Here is an 18,293-nt window from a genome sequence, read left to right as displayed (position 1 = left end):
TTATGGAGGCTTGGCAAGTCCAAAGTCAAGTTTCACAGGACAGGCTGGAGTGGCCTTGGATATCCCAAGGCAAAGTTGAAGATCTAGTAATCTGAATTTTCTCCTGGTCTAAAAGAGGTGGGAGTGTTTTTGTTTGTTTTGGTTTTTTTGTGTTTATTTTTATTTTTGAGAAGCATAGCCCTGCTTTGCTTAGAACTCATTATGTAGACCAGGCTAGCCTCGAACTCAGAGATCTGCCTGCTTCTGCTTGATTAAAGGTGTGGGCCACCACATCTAACACGGCAGGTCTTTGAAAAATTAGATTATTTTATCATAAAGTCATGGCATTGCTAAATTAAGGTAGGCACTCAAACAAACACTTGGGGTTGGCCTTTTATTCTGTCCAGGACCAACCACTGATTGGATGAGGCCTACCAACACTGTGGAGGGCGATCTTTGTATTCAGACTCCACAGGTTTAAATGTAACTCTCATCCCAAAAGCACTCTTATAGAGAGCCTATGATAGTGTTTGAGCAAGTATTTGGATACCATGGCCTAAACATGTAAAACAAGCTCTCACACTGGGACACAAATAGTTATGTTCAGCAGGAGATGACTGTGGTCAAACCCTGTTCCTACTTGTGCCTCACTGTCCTTTATCCTGGATTGTTGTTGTTGTTGTTGTTGTTTGTTTTGGTTTTTTGAGACAGGGTCTCTGGCTGTCCTGGAACTCACTATGTAGACCAGGCTCGCTTTGAACTCACAGAAATCTGCCTGTGTCTGCTTCCTGAGTGCTGGGATTAAAGGCATGCACCACTATGCCCAACTGTTTTTATGTCTTTTGTTAACATCTTCTTTATTGTGCCCATTAGTTTTTATCAACTTGACACAAACTGGAAAAGAGAATCTCAACTGAGGGATTGCCTCTATTAGATTAGCCTTGTGAGCATGTCTGTGGGGGCAGTTTTTTGATTAATGATTGATGAGAGAAGGTCCAGCCCACTCTAGGCAATGCCATCCCCTAGACAGGTGGTCCTGGATTGTATAAGAGAATAAGCCAAGTGAGCCATGGAGAACAATCCTATAAGCAGCCTTCTGTTGAGATCTCTGTTTCAGTTTCTGCCTTGAGTTCCTGCGTTGACATCCTTCGATGATAGACTGTAATCTGTAAGTGGAAGTAAACCCTTTTCTTCTCAAGTTGCTTCTGCCTGAGTGTTTCATCACAGCAATAACAAAGCAAACCAGAACATTTCCCCATCTTTCAGGTACCATTGGTCTCTGATCCTATTCTTAACTCTGTCTCCTGGCTCCCTAAAAAGACCCCCAACCTTAAGAAAGTAAGCTTAGTCATCTCCATTTTAGTGCACATTTAAAACATTTGGATAGTTTTCTTACCTGTGTTCTCACTGTAAAAGGAAAACATATTAAGGGAATTTCAGAGATCAGTGGAGAGCTGAGGAGAAGTAGGGTTTTGATTTTGTGAGTGAATGAGTATGTGTGTGTGTGTGTGTGTGTGTGTGTGTGTGTGTGTGTGTGTGTAAGTGACTTAGACAAATCCAGGCAAAGGGGACAATCACACATTTTGCAGAAGACAGAAGAGAGGCAACCTCTCCAGGGTGCTGGAGAACTAGAGGATGACCTTGCCAGCTGTTTGGGAGTGGATCTGATTGAACCTGGGTTCTTTGCTCACACCAGGACCAGCCCTGGTCTGATCATCCTTCCAAGGCCACATGAAGTGAGCAAGCTGCAATTAGACAGAGTGAACCAGAGGTGGCAAAGGTATTTGTTACCATCAACTACCACTGTAAGGGCTGTTGAGAAGGTAATGCAGCATTAGCTCTTTGCTGTTTCTGGGATGACCTTGAACATGAGCCAGAGCAAGGCACAGATGGGCGGCAGAGACAATCTCGAACAAGGTCTCCAAGTCCTTCCCCTCCGGTTTAAAGAACAAGCTGTGTTTGCCTGAAGCATCACTGGTAGATCCTGCAGGGCTGGGTGCAGGATCTGTTTTTAGTTTTTAACCACTCGCAAGCAGGCAGGCTGGGCCTTCCAAGATGAAAAGCATTTGTCCTTGTTGAAGACATGGAAGAAATTTCCCCTTGCAATTCTTTTACTGAGCAAAGCAAGACAAACAGGCCAGTGATAGAGATATGTGAACATCAACCTGAAACGTGACATTAGATTTTTGAGCTGAGAGACAATGACATCTGGATCTGGTAATTGGGCAAAATCATTGCAATACATAGGTTTGAATTCAAAGTAACAACAATAAAAAAAAAAAAAAGTAAGAGGTGCTCACTAAGTTTATCCATCTGTGCTTCTCAGTTTACATTAGGAGGGCTGAGGTTCAGAAAGGCCATAGCAGGGGATGACAGAGAAGGACAAGGAAGCCTGCTGGAGCTTCATTTCACCTAGGATATTTTTCTTTTCTGTTTTGTTCCTAACCAGCTTTTTGCCAAGTTGACATCAGAGTTCAACTGTTTTCCTCCCCTTCCTCATAACCCCGGAGGCCACTCATGACTTAGTTACCACACCTGAGCTGCCCAGCCTAGCACCAGGGGCTCAGATCCAGCGGGAGTTCATGAAATCCACATGCATACTTTCTTCTGTTCTTGGTGCATCTTGAGCTCACACTTTGATTTTATCAGTTCTTTTTGTTGTCCCCACCCCCATGACAAGGTCTCATTAAGTAGCTCTGGCTGTCCTGAAACTCACTCTGTAGACCAGGCTGGCCTCAAGCTCACAGAGATCCGCCTGCCTCTGCCTCCCAAGTGCTGGGATTAAAGGCAGTCAACACTACACCTGGCTTGATTTTTATCAGTTCTTAATTTTAAGTTGCTAAACATGCTTGTTCCACTCAGCTCACTCGTACACGGTAAGAGAAACCCCATTCCCACCTCTCCAAACCCCATCCACTCAGAGAATCTCAGAAATAAAGGGAAGGTGCCAAAAAGCCCAGTTCCAAATTCTTGTCAGCAACAACAGTTTCCTTCCCTGAAGTTGCCAGCTGCCCAAGAACCCACCTAAAACGCTGTTTTTGCCCATACTTGGGCACAAACCCACCTTGTGGCAGACATGCCATCATGCCTCACCTACATCCTCTACAGTCTCCCTGCCTTTGTTTGTGGGCGGGGCTTCTCCAGTCTCCATCTCTGGGACTGGAGAACCCGCCTGGGAATTGCTTTGCTCAAATAAAACTGTTGTACTTTTTCAATTCTACTTGATCTGACTTACTGCGTTGGCAGAAAAACTTATTATGGGGGTGGGGGGAGGCAGAAAACCTATTAATGCTGAGCTTTAAATCTTTGCTTGTTTTCTTTTATATTGGATAAAAATTCCTCCCCCCCTCCAATTAATTGTAAGTGTCAGGTTCCAAAGAAACCCGGGACAAGTCCCACTCAGTATCTGACTCCTCCCAGCCGTTCTCACCCCACTCCCTACCCTAAACCTCTCAGACCCAGTGCTGGCTTCCCTTCCCTTCCCCCAGCTTCGAATTCCCACACAACTCAGCCATTTTGGTTATACTCTCTTGGCTCCATTCTTGGCCTCTTGGTTCTTCTCTCTCTTCTGGTCCCCTCTCCTCTCTCTCTTCTCTTCCTCCTTTGCTCTGCCCACCCACCCCTCTCTCCTGTCATAGCCCATCCTACCCTGCTGGCCGTGTTTAGTTTGGACTCCTCCAGATGCCTCTGGCTGTGTTCTCCCTGATATCTACAATAAAACCTTTCTCAACCTTTCTCAACCTTACCGTGGGGAGGCCCATATGGTCGTATCTTCATTTTCTTCAATGAGAAACTAAAGCTAAGCTTTAATATTCCTTATCGTCTCGGGCAAATGTGAAAAGAAACATTAACAGGGGGGATTTAAAGCATCTGATGTAGAATCTTTCTTCCTGCAGCCTGAAGTTTTAGACCTTTTTGAGGTTCCAGTGAAGAGATGATGTGAAGGAAGGCAAGCTGGAGGTTAAAAGGCTGAACTCGGGTTTGGGGAGAAGGTTGAGTGCTAAGTAAGATGCTTTCTCAGCAGGTGAGGAGCTCAATTAGGACGCCTGGCATCCGCGAGCATGGCAACAGGTATTTGTAACATCTGTACTGAGGAGGGAGAGACAGGAGGATTCCCTGGGAATTGCTGGCCATCCAAGCCTACGTGGTGGGTGAGAGATCTTATCTTGAAAAAATAAGGTGGACAAGTGAATGAAGAAGACATCTTGGTATCTTCTGGCCTAAACACATACATGCACACACATAACCCCTCACACACAGACTGAACTTTATTTGCAGAATACTCTAAAAATGAAACAATACTGGGGAAAAAAAGATTACTAGAGGTATAAATTGTGCTTATAACTGAAATTACTAAACCATAAAGCTAACAAATATATAATTAGGATTCAGTTTCAAAAGAAATGCTCCTGCAAAAGAGAAACCTGGATTCGAATTGAATCCGAATTCAGAACCAGCTTCTGGCTATGGCCCTTCCTTGGGGGAAAGGCCAGTACCCACGCAGGGTTTTCTCGGCGCGTTCCCGTTTAAGAGGTCTGGAAGCACAAAGCTAAAAGGCCATTAAAGGCCACGTGGCCAACGGCCATGGCTGCTGTGGAAACAGGGTGGCAGCGAGGACGCCAGCTGGTCTTCAAGCCAAAATGGCGCCGCTCGGCCTGCGCGCGCGCACGGGCTGGGGAAGGGCGCCGGGGACGCGGGCGGGCGCGGGCGCGGCCTCCCGGCGGCTGCGCGCCTGCGCGAGGGCGGGCTGCTGGCGGGCACGCGCGCGGCGGGGGCGGGCTCAGCCGAGTGCGGCGCTGCAGCCTCGGAACCGGACGTGTCCGCGAAGATGGCGGGCCGGGTGAGTGGCGGCCGGGCACCCCCAGCTCGCGGCGGGATCGCGGGGTTCGCGACCGCTGCGAGGCCCACGCGGGCTCCGGGGAGGGGACGCGAGGCTGAGCCCCGGGGAGCGCTGAAAGAGGAGAGATCAGAGAAGGGCTGGAGGCGAGACCCGGCAGCTGCGGCAGGGGATTAGCTCTGCTCAGAAACTCTGTCCTCCCCGAGGGTTGTCTCCTGGTCTCCCGGGTCTCCCGCACCTCCCTTGCCGTCCCCTGGGGCTCGTTTCTCTGGTCCTCCAGGCACCCTGAGGGTGGTGACCACTCGAGCCCCCTCTGACGAGCACTGAGTGTCCTCCGCGTCCCTCCGAGGGTTTCTGGGGTGGCACTGCTGGATAACCGCGGGGTGTAGTCTGCTGCAGTCAGGGCGAGGGTGTGGGAACCCGTTTCCCGTTCTTCTTAAACGAATGATGTTCTAAATGAATGATGTTATGAAAAGAGGAGGGGGCTGCAAATGACTTTTAGGGTTAACCTCAGACCATCCTCTGGGGAGAAACCTGTCAACTGTCGAGGGAAACTGCAGTGTCTTTAGCCCGAAGTGCAGATGGATTCGGGGTGTCACGTTCTGTTTTTCTAATTGACAGTCGCTTCGAATGCAGCAGGCAGTGCAGTAGTGTCAGGGATTTACATTTTACTTCTTCCTTAAGCTTGTAAGGATGGGGTTGGGGAGGAGAGATGGGACCAGGTCACTGCTGTTAGTGCAGTATGCATTAGAGCTAAGAGCTCTGATGGATGGATCCGGCCCAGAGATTACACTGGTCAAAAACCTGGGGACATTAACTGCGTCATTACAGACTGAAGAGGTGCTTGACAGATTCACTTACACCTGAATATTTGAATAGGTTTGCATTCATGCATGCACATATGAAAATGCCCTGTCTAAAGAGAATTGTAGGTCATGAGATTCTAGAGTTCCAAAGAGACCTTAGAGGTCATCAATCTAGCTCCATCTCTTTCTCTTCCTTTTCTTATAGTCCCCCATTTATCTCAGGCTGGCCCTTCCAAATGTACCTCAGGGTCTATTTTTGCCTCCTCAGGACCCCCTCTTCTGAGTCATCAGTTGTTTTGGAACATATTGGAGCTTCTCTTATCTTAAACAAACCCTCCCTCTGCCCCCACACGTCACTATTTTACAGCAATAACTTGTGATGATTTTCTGTGTTTATTGTCTCCCATTTATTTACCACCTGCTCCCTCCGTGGCCCACCACAGTCCGACTGAAACCCGTCCCTAAAATTAATACACATTTTTCAGCCCTTGTCATACTTGATGTCTCAGCAGCATCTGACATTGATGACTATTGCTTCCTGTGTGTGTGTGTGTGTGTGTGTGTGTGTGTGTGTGTGTGTGTGTGTGTGTGTGTAACAGCTCTGGCTGTCCTGGAATTTACTCTGTAGACCAGACTGGCCTCGTATTCATAGAGACCCACCTGCCTCTGCCTCCCTAGTGCTGAGATTAAAGGCCTATGCCACCCTGGGCCTGACCTTTGCATCCTCAATGGGAGACACTCTTCCCCGGTTTCTGTGATGCCTTGCTACTGTTTCGACTCATCTCTCTTGCAGACTCACCTGTCTCCACCCTGTCATTCATACTCTGTTTGATCTCCTCCCATAATCCCTTCTGAGCTAAAGCTATAACTGTTTATATACCTGAGGTTCTCAAGATTTTACCCATCCCCCACAGAACTGTCCTCTAAATTCCTAATTGATGCATGGAATTGCCTATTTAAATTGAAGGACAAGGCTGGGCATGTATTTGACCCCCACAGAGATAGAGGCAGGAGGATCTCTTAGTTTGAGGCCAGCCTGGTTCACATTGTGAGTTCCAGGATAGACAGGGCTACAGACACTGCGCTAAAACAAACAAACAAACAAACAAACAAATAAGAGAAATAAATAAATAAGAGAAATAAATAAATAAATAAATAAATAAATAAATAAATAAATTTAAGACAACTTGAACTCTTGTTCAAATCTAAACCAGGATCCACCTACCTGATACTTTCCTGTTTTTCTTTCATTGAATGGTACTATCACCCATCCAGTGGAAACCTGGTGGGTATGATTTGTGTGTGTGTGTCATTAGTGTTGGTCAAAGGACAACCCTGGGTTTGTCTTTGCTATCCATCCTGTTTGACACAGGGTTTCTTTTGTTGTTCACCTTGCTTATGCCAGGCTAGCTGGCTTTCTGGCTTCCGGAGAATCTGTCTACCAAGGATTGCGGACATGAGCCATCTTATCTGGCTTTACAGTGGTTCTGGGGATTTGAACTCAGGTCCTCACACTTGCAGGACAAGTTTTTTATCCACTCAGCTATCTCTCCAACCCTCTTCTCTATACCTCTGCCACATCCCCTGCTCTGCCCTCTGTACAATTCATCCCTGTCTTCCTACCCACACACTAAGGATAACAAAAATAATTTTTAAAGGTATTTAATTGGGGCCCAGGACAGGCAGCAGCCTTGGGAGTATGGTTGCTTTTAGCTGTGCTCACTGCTAAAATCATCCACTGCTGTCGCTGCATCCTTTTCCCTGACCTGATCACCGTTCTGCACCTTCGTTTCCACCCTTTTCTCTCTCTGGAAGTTTCCACGTAGCCTTCTTCTAACATTCTCCACACTGCTTGTTCTTCTGGTGCCCTCTACTGCTTAAACCCCTCCTCAGCAACGTCCTATCTTTGCAGAGATCAACTGCTTCCCACTGAGGCTCTTTGGGGGTTTGCTCCTCTCTCCTCCACTCTCTTTGGGGGTTTGCTCCTCTTTCCTCCACTCTCTTTGGGGGTTTGCTCCTCTCTCCTCCACTCACCGTTACTGTCTGTGCTCAGGTTATATAAGCTTTCCAATTCCTTGAAGCTATAGCAGGTTCTCTTACCACAAGGCCTTTGCTGGGCTCTTTCTTTTCTTTGTAATGTTCTGCCTCCAACCATTTACCTCCTACTCAGAGAACACTTGGGAAGCCGGTTCTGATCTCTCGCTGTAAATCAGGATACTTTGTTACACAGCCTTGAAAACCTGTGTTCCTATCTTAGAGCTTTATCTGTTCCTCATTGTAACTGTGTTAGTGTGCTGTACCTGGTGTGTATGTCTTTAATCTCAGGACTTGGGAGATAGAGGCAAGAGGATCACAGTATGTTTGAGGCCAGTCTGGTGTACGAACTGAGTTCTAGGCCAGCCTGAACTATAGGATGTTGTGGAATATTACTTTAACTATGTAAAGATATGTTACATTTGTTTATGTGTGGAATATTACCTTTTGTAAAGATGTGTTACATCAGTTTCTGCTGCATTTGTTTGACAATGTAAAGATATGTTGCTTTGCCTGCCTAAGGCACCTGATTAGTCTAATAAAAAGCTGAGTGGCCAATAGCCAGTCAGTAGAGGGATAGGTGGGGCTAGCGGGCAGGGAGAATAAGTAGGAGGAGGAGTCTAGGCTTGAGAAGTGGAGAAAATGAGGGAGAAAGAGAGGGAGACATCCGGGGCCTGACAAGCAGTTACCAACCAGACACAAAGTAGGACATACAGAAGGAAAGAAAGGTAAAAAGCCCTGAGGCAAAACTTAGATGAAGAGAAACAGGTTAAATAAAGTTACAAGAGCTAGCAAGAAACAAGCCTAAACTAAGGCCAAGCATTCATAATTAATAAGTCTCCGTGTCATGATTTGGGGACTGGCGGTCTGAGAAAGCCTGCTACAATAGAGTAAGACCCTGACTCAAAACTAAAGCATTAATGTTATTATTTGTCTCCACTTCAAGAAAGCATATGCAATGTTAGATATTTACTCATTATTATCTTTTTTATACACTTGCTTTTGTACATCAGTTTAGTAGAGATTTAAAAAGAATCATCAATTTATTAGAAAATAAAATTTAATTCCTTAAAGCACTATTTGATATATGGATTTATTCTTTTTTCCAGTATTGAAGGTGTAAAGGTGACAGTATGTTATTGTTTTGCGTCTGTCTGTTTATTTATGAGTGTGCACATTTGTGCCATAGCGCATGTGTAGAGGACAACGTGTGAGAGTCAGTTCTCTTCCCACCACGTGGGCCCAGGCCTTGAATTCAGGTTGTCAGGCTTGGTAGCAGGTGTCTTCACTTGCTGAACCATCTCACCTATTTAAAGGTATATTATTTTATTATAGAAACATCTTTAGTTGACTGAAGAGTAACCCATTGGAAATGCCTGCATTTGGAGTACACCAAACACTTGCTGCGAAGCTGGTTGTTTTTCTTTCTTTGTGAGACAGGGTCTTCCTATGTATCCCATGCTGGCCTGGAATTCACTTTGTAGAATGGACTGACCTACTTACAGAGATTTGCCTATCTCTGCCTCAGAATGCTGGGACTAATGGTTTGTGCTGATATACCCAGCCCTATAATGCAGTCTCTAAACACTCATACTCTGTATTGCTGACATTAAACTTCATATAAGAAATGCAATTTGATCTCATCAATGTAATTTCCATTTTGTCCTGATTACCACAGTGAGCTTAAGCATTTTTCCTGTTAGTCACTGGAGAGTTCTTCATGCATTACCATTGTACAGCTTTTATTCATTTTTTTTTAGTTGGGCTATTCATATTTTCTTATTTATATAGTTTTTTCATTTTGAGGAGGGCAGTATTTGTTTTAGATTTGAGTTGTTAGTTGCGGATAGCTTCTAGGTGATCATTTTTTCATATTGTTTACAAAGTCTTAGATTTAACTGTCATTGTTTTATTTGCCGTTTTTGGGGGTTGTACTTTTGTGTGATCCTCAAGAAAGCTTGCCCTACTTTGAAATCATAAAGATCTTACTTTAAAAGTTTTATTTGCTTTGCCTATATAGGTGATTAATTTATCTGGAACTTATTTTTGTGTTTGCTATGAATTATGAAGTTAATCTTATCCTTCCGTCTGTGGGAACAGCTGTCCTGATATTTATTGCGTCCACCCTCTATCCCCCTGGTTGGTGATGTACCTCTGTATGTGTGTGTCTGAGGCTGCACTTCATTGTCTCCTTACTGTTCCTGCTGCCTCAGGGAGTGCACCTCTCCCTCCTTTAAAACAATTGAAAATCCCATTTTTTTACTTATTTGTTTTTGTGTGTATGTGTGTGGTTGGACATGTGTCAACGCATATATGTATGGAGGTCAAAGGATAACCTGAAGGAGTCTGTCCTTTCCTTTCACTGTGTGAGTCTTGAGGATTGAACTTTGCCTTTTCCCATGGAGCCATCTTTCAAAATTCAGCTAAATAACTTTTAAAACTGATTTTCTCCTTTAAAAAAAAAAAATTGTTTGGTTTTTGGTTTTAAGCAAAAGGAAAAATAGTTTATCACAACTTGAAGCTGTACATTTGAACCAAGCGACGTAGCACCAGCTCTTTATGAATCATGCGGGGTATTTCCGTCTTCTGCCTTATTCAGAATGAAGTGCTAAGGGTCAGTGGATTTGCACTAGTGAAGTAGAGGAGGGAATAGGAAAATCATTCGGGTAAGAAATAATAGTGAGTTTTGAAATCACTAGACCAATAAAATGTTTTACAGATTTAGTGACGGATTCACTTTTGTTGTAAAGAGGTTTTAGTATTAAGAGCTTATGAACATGTAAGTTCTTATGTGACTTGACATAAGCTAGGGCAATATTATCACCAAGTTCTGGGTCTTCTAAAGAACCTCTTGGTTGGGGATTTCTTTTTCTTTTCTTTCTTTCTCCTTTAATTAGCCTTAGTTACAAGAACATGTTCTCCTAAGGAATGACTCTGCTAACATTTTGTGAGATAAGAGCAGATTTAATTCTCCTTGTTTAGAACGAGCCTGGAATGGATGTATAGCACTCACTAAGTGATTGCTGAGCAAACCAGCGCCTTTGAAGGACAGTTCAGTCTTAATGTTATCTTCTCTACTGAGCTGTCGGGTAATCCTAAGTAATGCTGTTGTTTCTTGAGTTATCTGAACCATTGATAACAAAGAACTAAATGTAAACAACTGCTTGACTCTAATATAGTTCTTTTTCTCTACCTGTAGATAAATTGAACTTTTTTTATATTTAGCCTTCCAATCAATTTACAATGAATTAAACGACAATATAAGCTTAATCGGTGTTTGCTAAATTAAATGATGCAGTATACTGACTATTACTTAGGCCTCTGAATACACTCTGAAGCCTCAGTATTGCTTGTGTTCTTCTGTAGAAAGAAGAAAAGGAACTGGTCTATGTTACAGGTACATACACATATATTTGAATATATACTTGAAAATAATTCTTTCCATACAATATATTCTGATCATAGTTTCCCATCCTCCAGTTCCTACTGACCCAGCTTCACACACACATAACCACTCAAAACTCATAAAAACACAAAATCAGAAACCATAATATACAAGCTTTTAGGACAGTTAAGACAAAAGATGTCCAACCAGAGCCATATGAGACAAAAAGTCTATATAAATACCATTGAGTTCCTTTTGTGCTGGTCTTCTACTGTCGCATAGTGTCTACCCATAAGTACGGTTAATATACCCATTGAGATGCCATTGGGAAAAAAAACCTGATTTTTCCTTTGCAATTGGGTGTCAGTTGGAGACAGTGTCTTGTTAGGGATGGGAGCCTGTGTTGGGACCCTGTCTGGCTTGAACCTGTGCAGGCTCTGTTCAGCCTGCCATAGTCTCTATTAGTTTGTATGTCAGTCAGTCAGTCAGTCTTTTTTTTTTAATTCATTCATTATTTTATGTGTATAAGTTTTGTTTGCATGTTTTTCTGTGCACTACGTGTGTGCCTGAGGAGGCCAGACGAGGGGATCAGATTCCCTGGAACTGGAGTTATAGACAGTGTGTACTGCCAGGTGGCTGCTGAGAATTGAACTCAGGTCCTCTGGAAGAATGGCCAATGCTCTTAACCACTGAGCCATCTCTCTGGGCCCTTAGCATTGCATTTCTCCTGATATTTATGTTTCCCTGGTACAAGGACTGTCACAGTGTTTCTGCAGAGCAGCATCACCTGGGAGCTTGTTAGGACAACTCAGGCTTGCTCCAGGCTGACAGATGCCTTGAGTCTGGAACTCGTCAATCCCTTCAGCAGTCTCCTGTTGATGTGCTCTATGGTGGGGCTCAGAACTGTTGACTCTGTATCTCCCTTCTCCAGTGTGGTTCCCTGTGGATTGTGGGAGTTTTTCTATGTTTTTAAAACATATTTGCAACCTTGGTGTTCATGCTTCAGGTTGCCTTTTCTCCTCTTTAGAACCTCTGCCAGCACCCGATTTTTCAAATAGCGGAGAAGTTGTGATATTTTTACAGTATAGTGAATTAGGTCCTCTCATCGATCTTCCTACATGAAAATTGTAGAACGCTAGATAAAATATTAAAAAACTGCTGGGCAGTGGTGGCACATGCCTTTAATCCCAGCACTCAGGAGGCAGAGGCAGGCGGATCTCTGTGAGTGCAAGCCCAGTCTGCTCTACAGAATTCCAAACCAGCCAAGGTTATACAGTGAGACCCTGTCTCAAAATAACAAAAACAAACAAAAAAGGAGTTGGAATTTCCAAAGGTTTCAGAGATATTGAAATTGGCAGACACATAGTGGATATATGTATTTAATGTGCTTATAGAAATAAGACTTTAAGAATGAACAGCAAGAGTATGAAATGATAGATTTGAAGAGATTTAGAAAAATAATTTTGTTTTTTGGTTTTTGTTTTCCCTAGACAGGGTTTCTCTCTGTAGTTTTGGTACCTGTCCTGAAACTCGCTCTGTAGACCAGGCAGGCCTTCAACTCACAGAGATCCACCTGCTTCTGCCTCCCAAGTACTGGGACTAAAGGTGTGCGCCGCCACCACCACCACCACCAGGCAATAATTTGTTTTTTGTTGAAAAAAAATTTGTTTGGGTTTTAGTGGCAAGGTTTCTGTGTGTAGCCCTGGCTGTCCTGGAACTCACTCTGTAGACCAGGCTGGCCTTGAACTCACAGAGATCCACCTACTTCTGCCTCCCTAGTACTGGAACTAAAGGCATGGGCTACCATCACCCAGCTTAAATTTTTTTTTCATACAATATATTCTGATCACACTTACCCCTCTCCAAACGCCTTCCAGATCCTTCTCACCTTTCCACCCACCCAACTTCACACTCTCTTAAAACAAGAAAGCCCAAGAAACATACCAGGGGGCTGGAGAGACGGCTCAGAGGTTAAGAGCACTGACTGCTCTTCCAGACGTCTGGAGTTCAACTCCCAGCAACCACATCACAACCATCTGTAATGAGATCTGATGCCCTCTTCTGGCCTGTAGTCATACATGCTGTATACATAATAAATAAGTAAATCTAAAAAAAAAAAAAAAAAGAAACATACCAAACAAAACAAAACAAAACCCCCACAAAAACAGAAACCAAAAATATACAAGCAAAAGCCTAATAATACAAAAACAAAAAGCCTAAACGAAGCAAAATTAGACAAAAAGTCTGTGAAAATACCATTGAGTTAATTTTGTATTGGCTAACTACTTCTGGCCAGAAAATAAAAATTGAAAAAAATTATTTGGAATTCAGTTCTAAGGAAGTGGAAAGCAGTGAAAAGGATTGAGGAGAACACAAAAGACAGGAAAGGAGGTCTCCTCCAGTCAGGCTCCTGGTGGAGAAGGAGGAGGCAAAGGTTGTGTTTGAAGAGGGAATGCCTGGAGAATTGACCTGTCTGAAGTAGCCGGATGTGGAGGCCCTTCCCCCGACACAGGGCAGAAGGGTCCTGTGTGCTGAGGCCAGGCTGGGCTACACAGCAAGACCCTGTTTCCAAACAAGAACAAGGGCAGTAATAGTGCCCGAAATAAATCAGTGATGTCTTGTGGGAATTCTAACCACTGGAGCTAGCTGTATGATGGCAGTTGCACCTCAGTGGGGTACGGGTAGGCTTAGACTTAAAGTCATTTATGAGTTTTGTTGTATTCAGGAAGGAGTTAGAGCTACTTGATATGTATGTTCGTATTTCCAGGGTAACTACTAAAATAATAAAAATAGGAATAATAATGGAATTTTAAACATTTAAGAAAGTGAAAAATAATCAGAAAAGTGCAATTAAAAGGAATCAAAATGATAGAGAGAAATAAATAGAAGCAGTGGCAGGTGTGGTGGTACACTCCTGTAATCCTAGCACTTGGGGCCTGAGGCAGGAGGATTGGGAACTTGAGGCTAGTTTAGGCCAAGTAGCAAGACCCTGTGTCCAGTAACACTCACACACCCAAAACCAAATAAACGGAGGACAAGTGCTGCCAAGACTGACCGTTTCAGCCAGAAAAGGAGAGTCATTTTGGATTCTTAACGAGTGTATGGTGAGAGCTCCCGAGCCCTGAAACCATTTGCTTATCTATCTGTCTATCCATCCATCCATCCATCTGTCTATCATCTATCTATCTATCCATCATCCATCCACACACCTATTCATCCACCCATCCATCCACCCATCCATCCATCCATCCATCCGTCTATCCATCCATCCATCCATCCACCCACCCATCCATCCATCCATCCATCCATCTATCATCTATCTATCTATCCATCATCCATCCACACACCTATTCATCCACCCATCCATCCATCCATCCATCCATCCATCCATCCATCTATCTAAGATGGATTTCACTATATAACCCTGACTGGCCTCAAACTTGCTTATGTAGAATAGGCTAACTTTGAACTCACAGAGATTTGGCCTGCTACTACCTCCCAATGCTAGGATGAAAGGCATGCGCCCCCTATGCCTAGCGCTGAGCCTTCATTTTTAGCAAAGTTGCTGTAGATACAGGTAGAAAGCAAAAAGATTTTTTTAAAGAAAAGTCTTATGAAATAATTTCTAAACAAAAAAGAGGTAAAGTGATCACATAGACATCAGACAGCATGAACTTTTTTAAAAAAAGATTTATTTATTTTAAAAGATTTATTTATTTATTATGTATACAGAAGAGGGCGCTAAATCTCATTACAGATGATTGTGAGCCACCATGTGGTTTCTGGGAATTGAACTCAGGACCTCTGGAAGAACAGTCGGTGCTCTTAACCTCCGAGCCATCTCTCCAGCCCTGACAGCATGAACTTTAAAACTGAAGAAATGAGTCAGGTCAGGCACCATTGAGTTCAGTTATCCATAAAGACAAGACAGTTCTAAATATTTGTAACCTAATCATTGTCTCCATTTACAAAGTGTAAAGTGATGGAGCTGAGCAGGATAGGGGGACAGGGAAAACTAAGGGGGCCCAGGACAGGAAGGGAGCCTCCTCACCTCAGAATCTGGTTGTCATCTCTTACCAGCAGAGAGTCAAGAGTTCCAGCACAATTAATAAAATTTTCAGTGAAGGCCTGCCTACACAGAGGCAAAGCCTTTCGTATAGTGATATTACAGATAATGCTACAATTGCAGGACCTTTGCTTAAGACCTCAGCATGCATGGCTTTCAAGTATGGTCTTATTTCTTTCCCACATATAAACCTGAAAATTTCCAAGAATCCCCCGAACAAGACTATACACGTCCTTTACAGTTTTTTTAAATGTCTGAATTCCTTTTCATAACCTTTCTGATGTATGGTTTCACCTTACCAGCTTCAGTCCTCCTCAGTGCGCCTTAGGAATGACCCCATGATTTCACTTACTGAAGAGAGAAAAAAAGTGCGAAAAGGTTTCTTAGCAACCCTTTGAGGTGTAATTTCAGATGCCCCCAAATTGCACGTATGGCTGTTACAAAGAAGTCCAGCACTTTCTCTTGAGAAGTCCAGGCCAGTACTGGGGCTTGTCGTCCTTTTCTTAGGTTCCTCTGCTGCTCCACCCACACTTAGGTGTGTGCTAATACCTTTCCTAATCAACTCCAGCTCCACTTCGTACTGTCTTGTCTCGAAGTTGTTTTCTGCTGCAGAGGAAGACTCCTGGCTTTACCTGAATGGTGGTCTGTCAGAGACTCCATCCTGGCTACTCCAGGTGGCCACAGGGTGGAGCTGCCTCTGATCCAGCTGCTTCCGACAGAAATGGTGATGGTGGGGTTTCAGGCCTTTCCTAGTAACTGATGAAGAAACAAAACAGAGCAGTCATAGATGTAAACTGATAAAAGCCAATTGGAAGTCCACTTTCTCTCCAGGCCTGGTAGTGGAGGCCTATCATCCTAGCTATTTGGAAGGCTGAGGCTGAAGGTTGCAATTGTACTTCAAGGCCCACCTGGACTGCAGAGTGAGTTAAGACTCTGTCTGAACATTTAAAACAAGACCAGGTACTGTTGCTTGATGGTAGAGTGCTTGCATGCACTAGGCCATGGGTTTTTAGCCCCATTATGGGGTGGTAGGTTTATTAAAAATATGCAGTTTCTCAGTTGAATTGGCCACATTTCAAGCTCTACATATGACTAATGGCTGCTGGATCTGACAGCACAAAAAGTCCTCCTGCATGACTCTGATTTGGGAATTGACTTAAATTAGCTTAAGTCATGGAGGCAATGATTGGGTTACAAATATTTACAACTGTCTTGTCTGTATGGATAACTTTATGGATAACTGTTAATTAGCTTAAATTCGCAGTCTTATAAGGGGTAAATACTGAGCAGCACACTCAAGGTACAGAGCTCTCTGTTGAGCAGGGTAAGTAAACTAGAAGTGAGACCAGAAAGTGACTGAAAAGCTAGAGACCAGCAGGCGCTCTCTCTCTCTCTCTCTCTCTCTCTCTCTCTCTCTCTCTCTCTCTCTCTCTCTCTGTCTCTCTCTCTCCCTCTCCTTTGCATAGCCCTGGCTGTTGTGGAACTACTCTGTAGACCAGGCTGGCCTCAAACTCAGAGATCTGCCTGCCTCAGCTTCCCAAAGGCATGTACCACCACCACCCAGCAGCAGATTTCTTAAACAGAATGAAGCCAGAAGTTGCTATAAAGGAGTAAAAACAGACTTCATTAAATTGAAGACTGCTTACCAGAAGGCATTGTTGTACTTTGCTCAGACTGACATAACAAAATCCTACATATGGAGTGGCTTAAACAACAGAAACATGCTGTGGATATCACTCTGTATGCTGTGAATGTGTTGCTCTGATTGGTTAATAAATAAGATGCTGATTGGCCAGTAGCCAGGCAGGAAGTAGGAAGTAAAGGCAGGACAAGCAGAGAAGAGAATTGTGGGAACAGGAAGGCTGAGTCAGGAGACACTGCCAGCTGCCTCCATAAGAAGCAAGGTGTAAAGATACCGGTAAGCCACAAGCCACGAGCCATGTAGCAAGGTATAGATTTATAGAAATGGGTTAATTTAAGATGGAAGATCTAGCTAGCAAGAAGCCTCAGCCATTAGGCCATATAGTCTGTAATTAATATAAGCCTCTGTGTGTTTATTTGGATCTGAGTGGCTGTGGGCCTGGAGAAAACTTCCACTACAGAAACATATTTTCTTCTGGTTCAGGGGGCTGGAAGTTCAAAATCAGGGTGCCAGCATGATAGACTGGTAAGTGCTCTCTATCTGGACTCAATACAGCCTTCTAGCTGTGTGCCCACATCGTGGAGAGAGAGATGTCTTTTCTTAGAAGGCTAGAAGCCTGTCTCCAGAGTAGCCACTGGAGTAGCTGTGCAGGTTTTAGGTTTTAGCACCTCAGTATATCAATGTGTGTGGGTGGGAGATCACCAAAGTCCTTCCATAGCATACACCACGGGAGAGAGGGCAGACAGGCTGCAGAGTGCAAGAACATACTTAAAGCATGTGTATTTGGTAGAACTTGTACCTAGAATACAAAATACAAAAACAAACAAAACAAAATAAAACCCTGCCAACTAATCATAAAAAGAAACAACAGAAAGCCAGTAGAAAAACAGACAAAAGGTTCAAACAGGCATTGCAGAAAGACTGTATCTGTAACATTTGCTAAGTGCTTGACCTCATTCATCATCAGAGGAATAGGAACTGAAGCTCAGGGGAGCAGTGCTGTACTCTCACCAGGAAGTAGGTGAAGCACCAAGATCCCAAGGGCACCCGTGTAGAGCAGCTGAAGTCCTAACACCCTGCTGGAAGGAATGAAGACAAACCAGTCCAGCCCCTTTGGAAACACCTGTAACATCCCAAAACATGCACACAGAAACATAGACATTGTATTTTTTTTTTCTTATTTTTTTTCGAGACAAGGTTTCTCTGGGTATCCCTGGCTGTCTTGGATCTCACTCTGTAGACCAGGCTGGCCTCAAACTCACAGAGATCCGCCTGCCTCTGCCTCCCAAGTGCTGGGATTAAAGGCGTGCATCACTACCGCCTGACATTGGTTCCACATTTCCAAAATAAACACACCTAAGTTAATGAATACCCAGTTTAAGGAAGGAGGTATTACCAGCATCCCACAGGGCCGCTATCTTCTAGCACCGTCCTGTCAGCAAAACAGCTGTCCCTTCCTCACGTCAGCCAGGCCGCCTGCCCCTCACTGTGTGCCAGCCCCTCTTCCCAGCCGTTTGTGTGCAGTTCTGCCTTAAGTGTATGTG

At 44.0% G+C, this 18,293-nt stretch overlaps 1 protein-coding gene across 1 annotated transcript in view; it reads left to right on the top strand.

Moving 5' to 3' along the window:
* The first annotated feature begins 4,737 nt into the window (after positions 1-4,737).
* Nsf (N-ethylmaleimide sensitive factor, vesicle fusing ATPase) overlaps positions 4,738-18,293 on the top strand; it is a 138,980-nt gene continuing 125,424 nt past the window's right edge. The window contains exon 1 of the mRNA XM_036195643.1: positions 4,738-4,819. Within this exon, the coding sequence (XP_036051536.1) occupies positions 4,808-4,819 (12 nt within the window). The 5' untranslated portion in view covers positions 4,738-4,807. The remainder of the gene's footprint in view (positions 4,820-18,293) is intronic.

The sequence above is a fragment of the Onychomys torridus genome, chromosome 8 (assembly GCF_903995425.1).
Source record: "Onychomys torridus chromosome 8, mOncTor1.1, whole genome shotgun sequence".
NCBI classification, from domain to species: Eukaryota; Metazoa; Chordata; class Mammalia; order Rodentia; family Cricetidae; genus Onychomys; species Onychomys torridus.
Note: the sequence above shows the minus strand (reverse complement) of the source record. Positions and strands in the feature narration are given on the sequence as shown.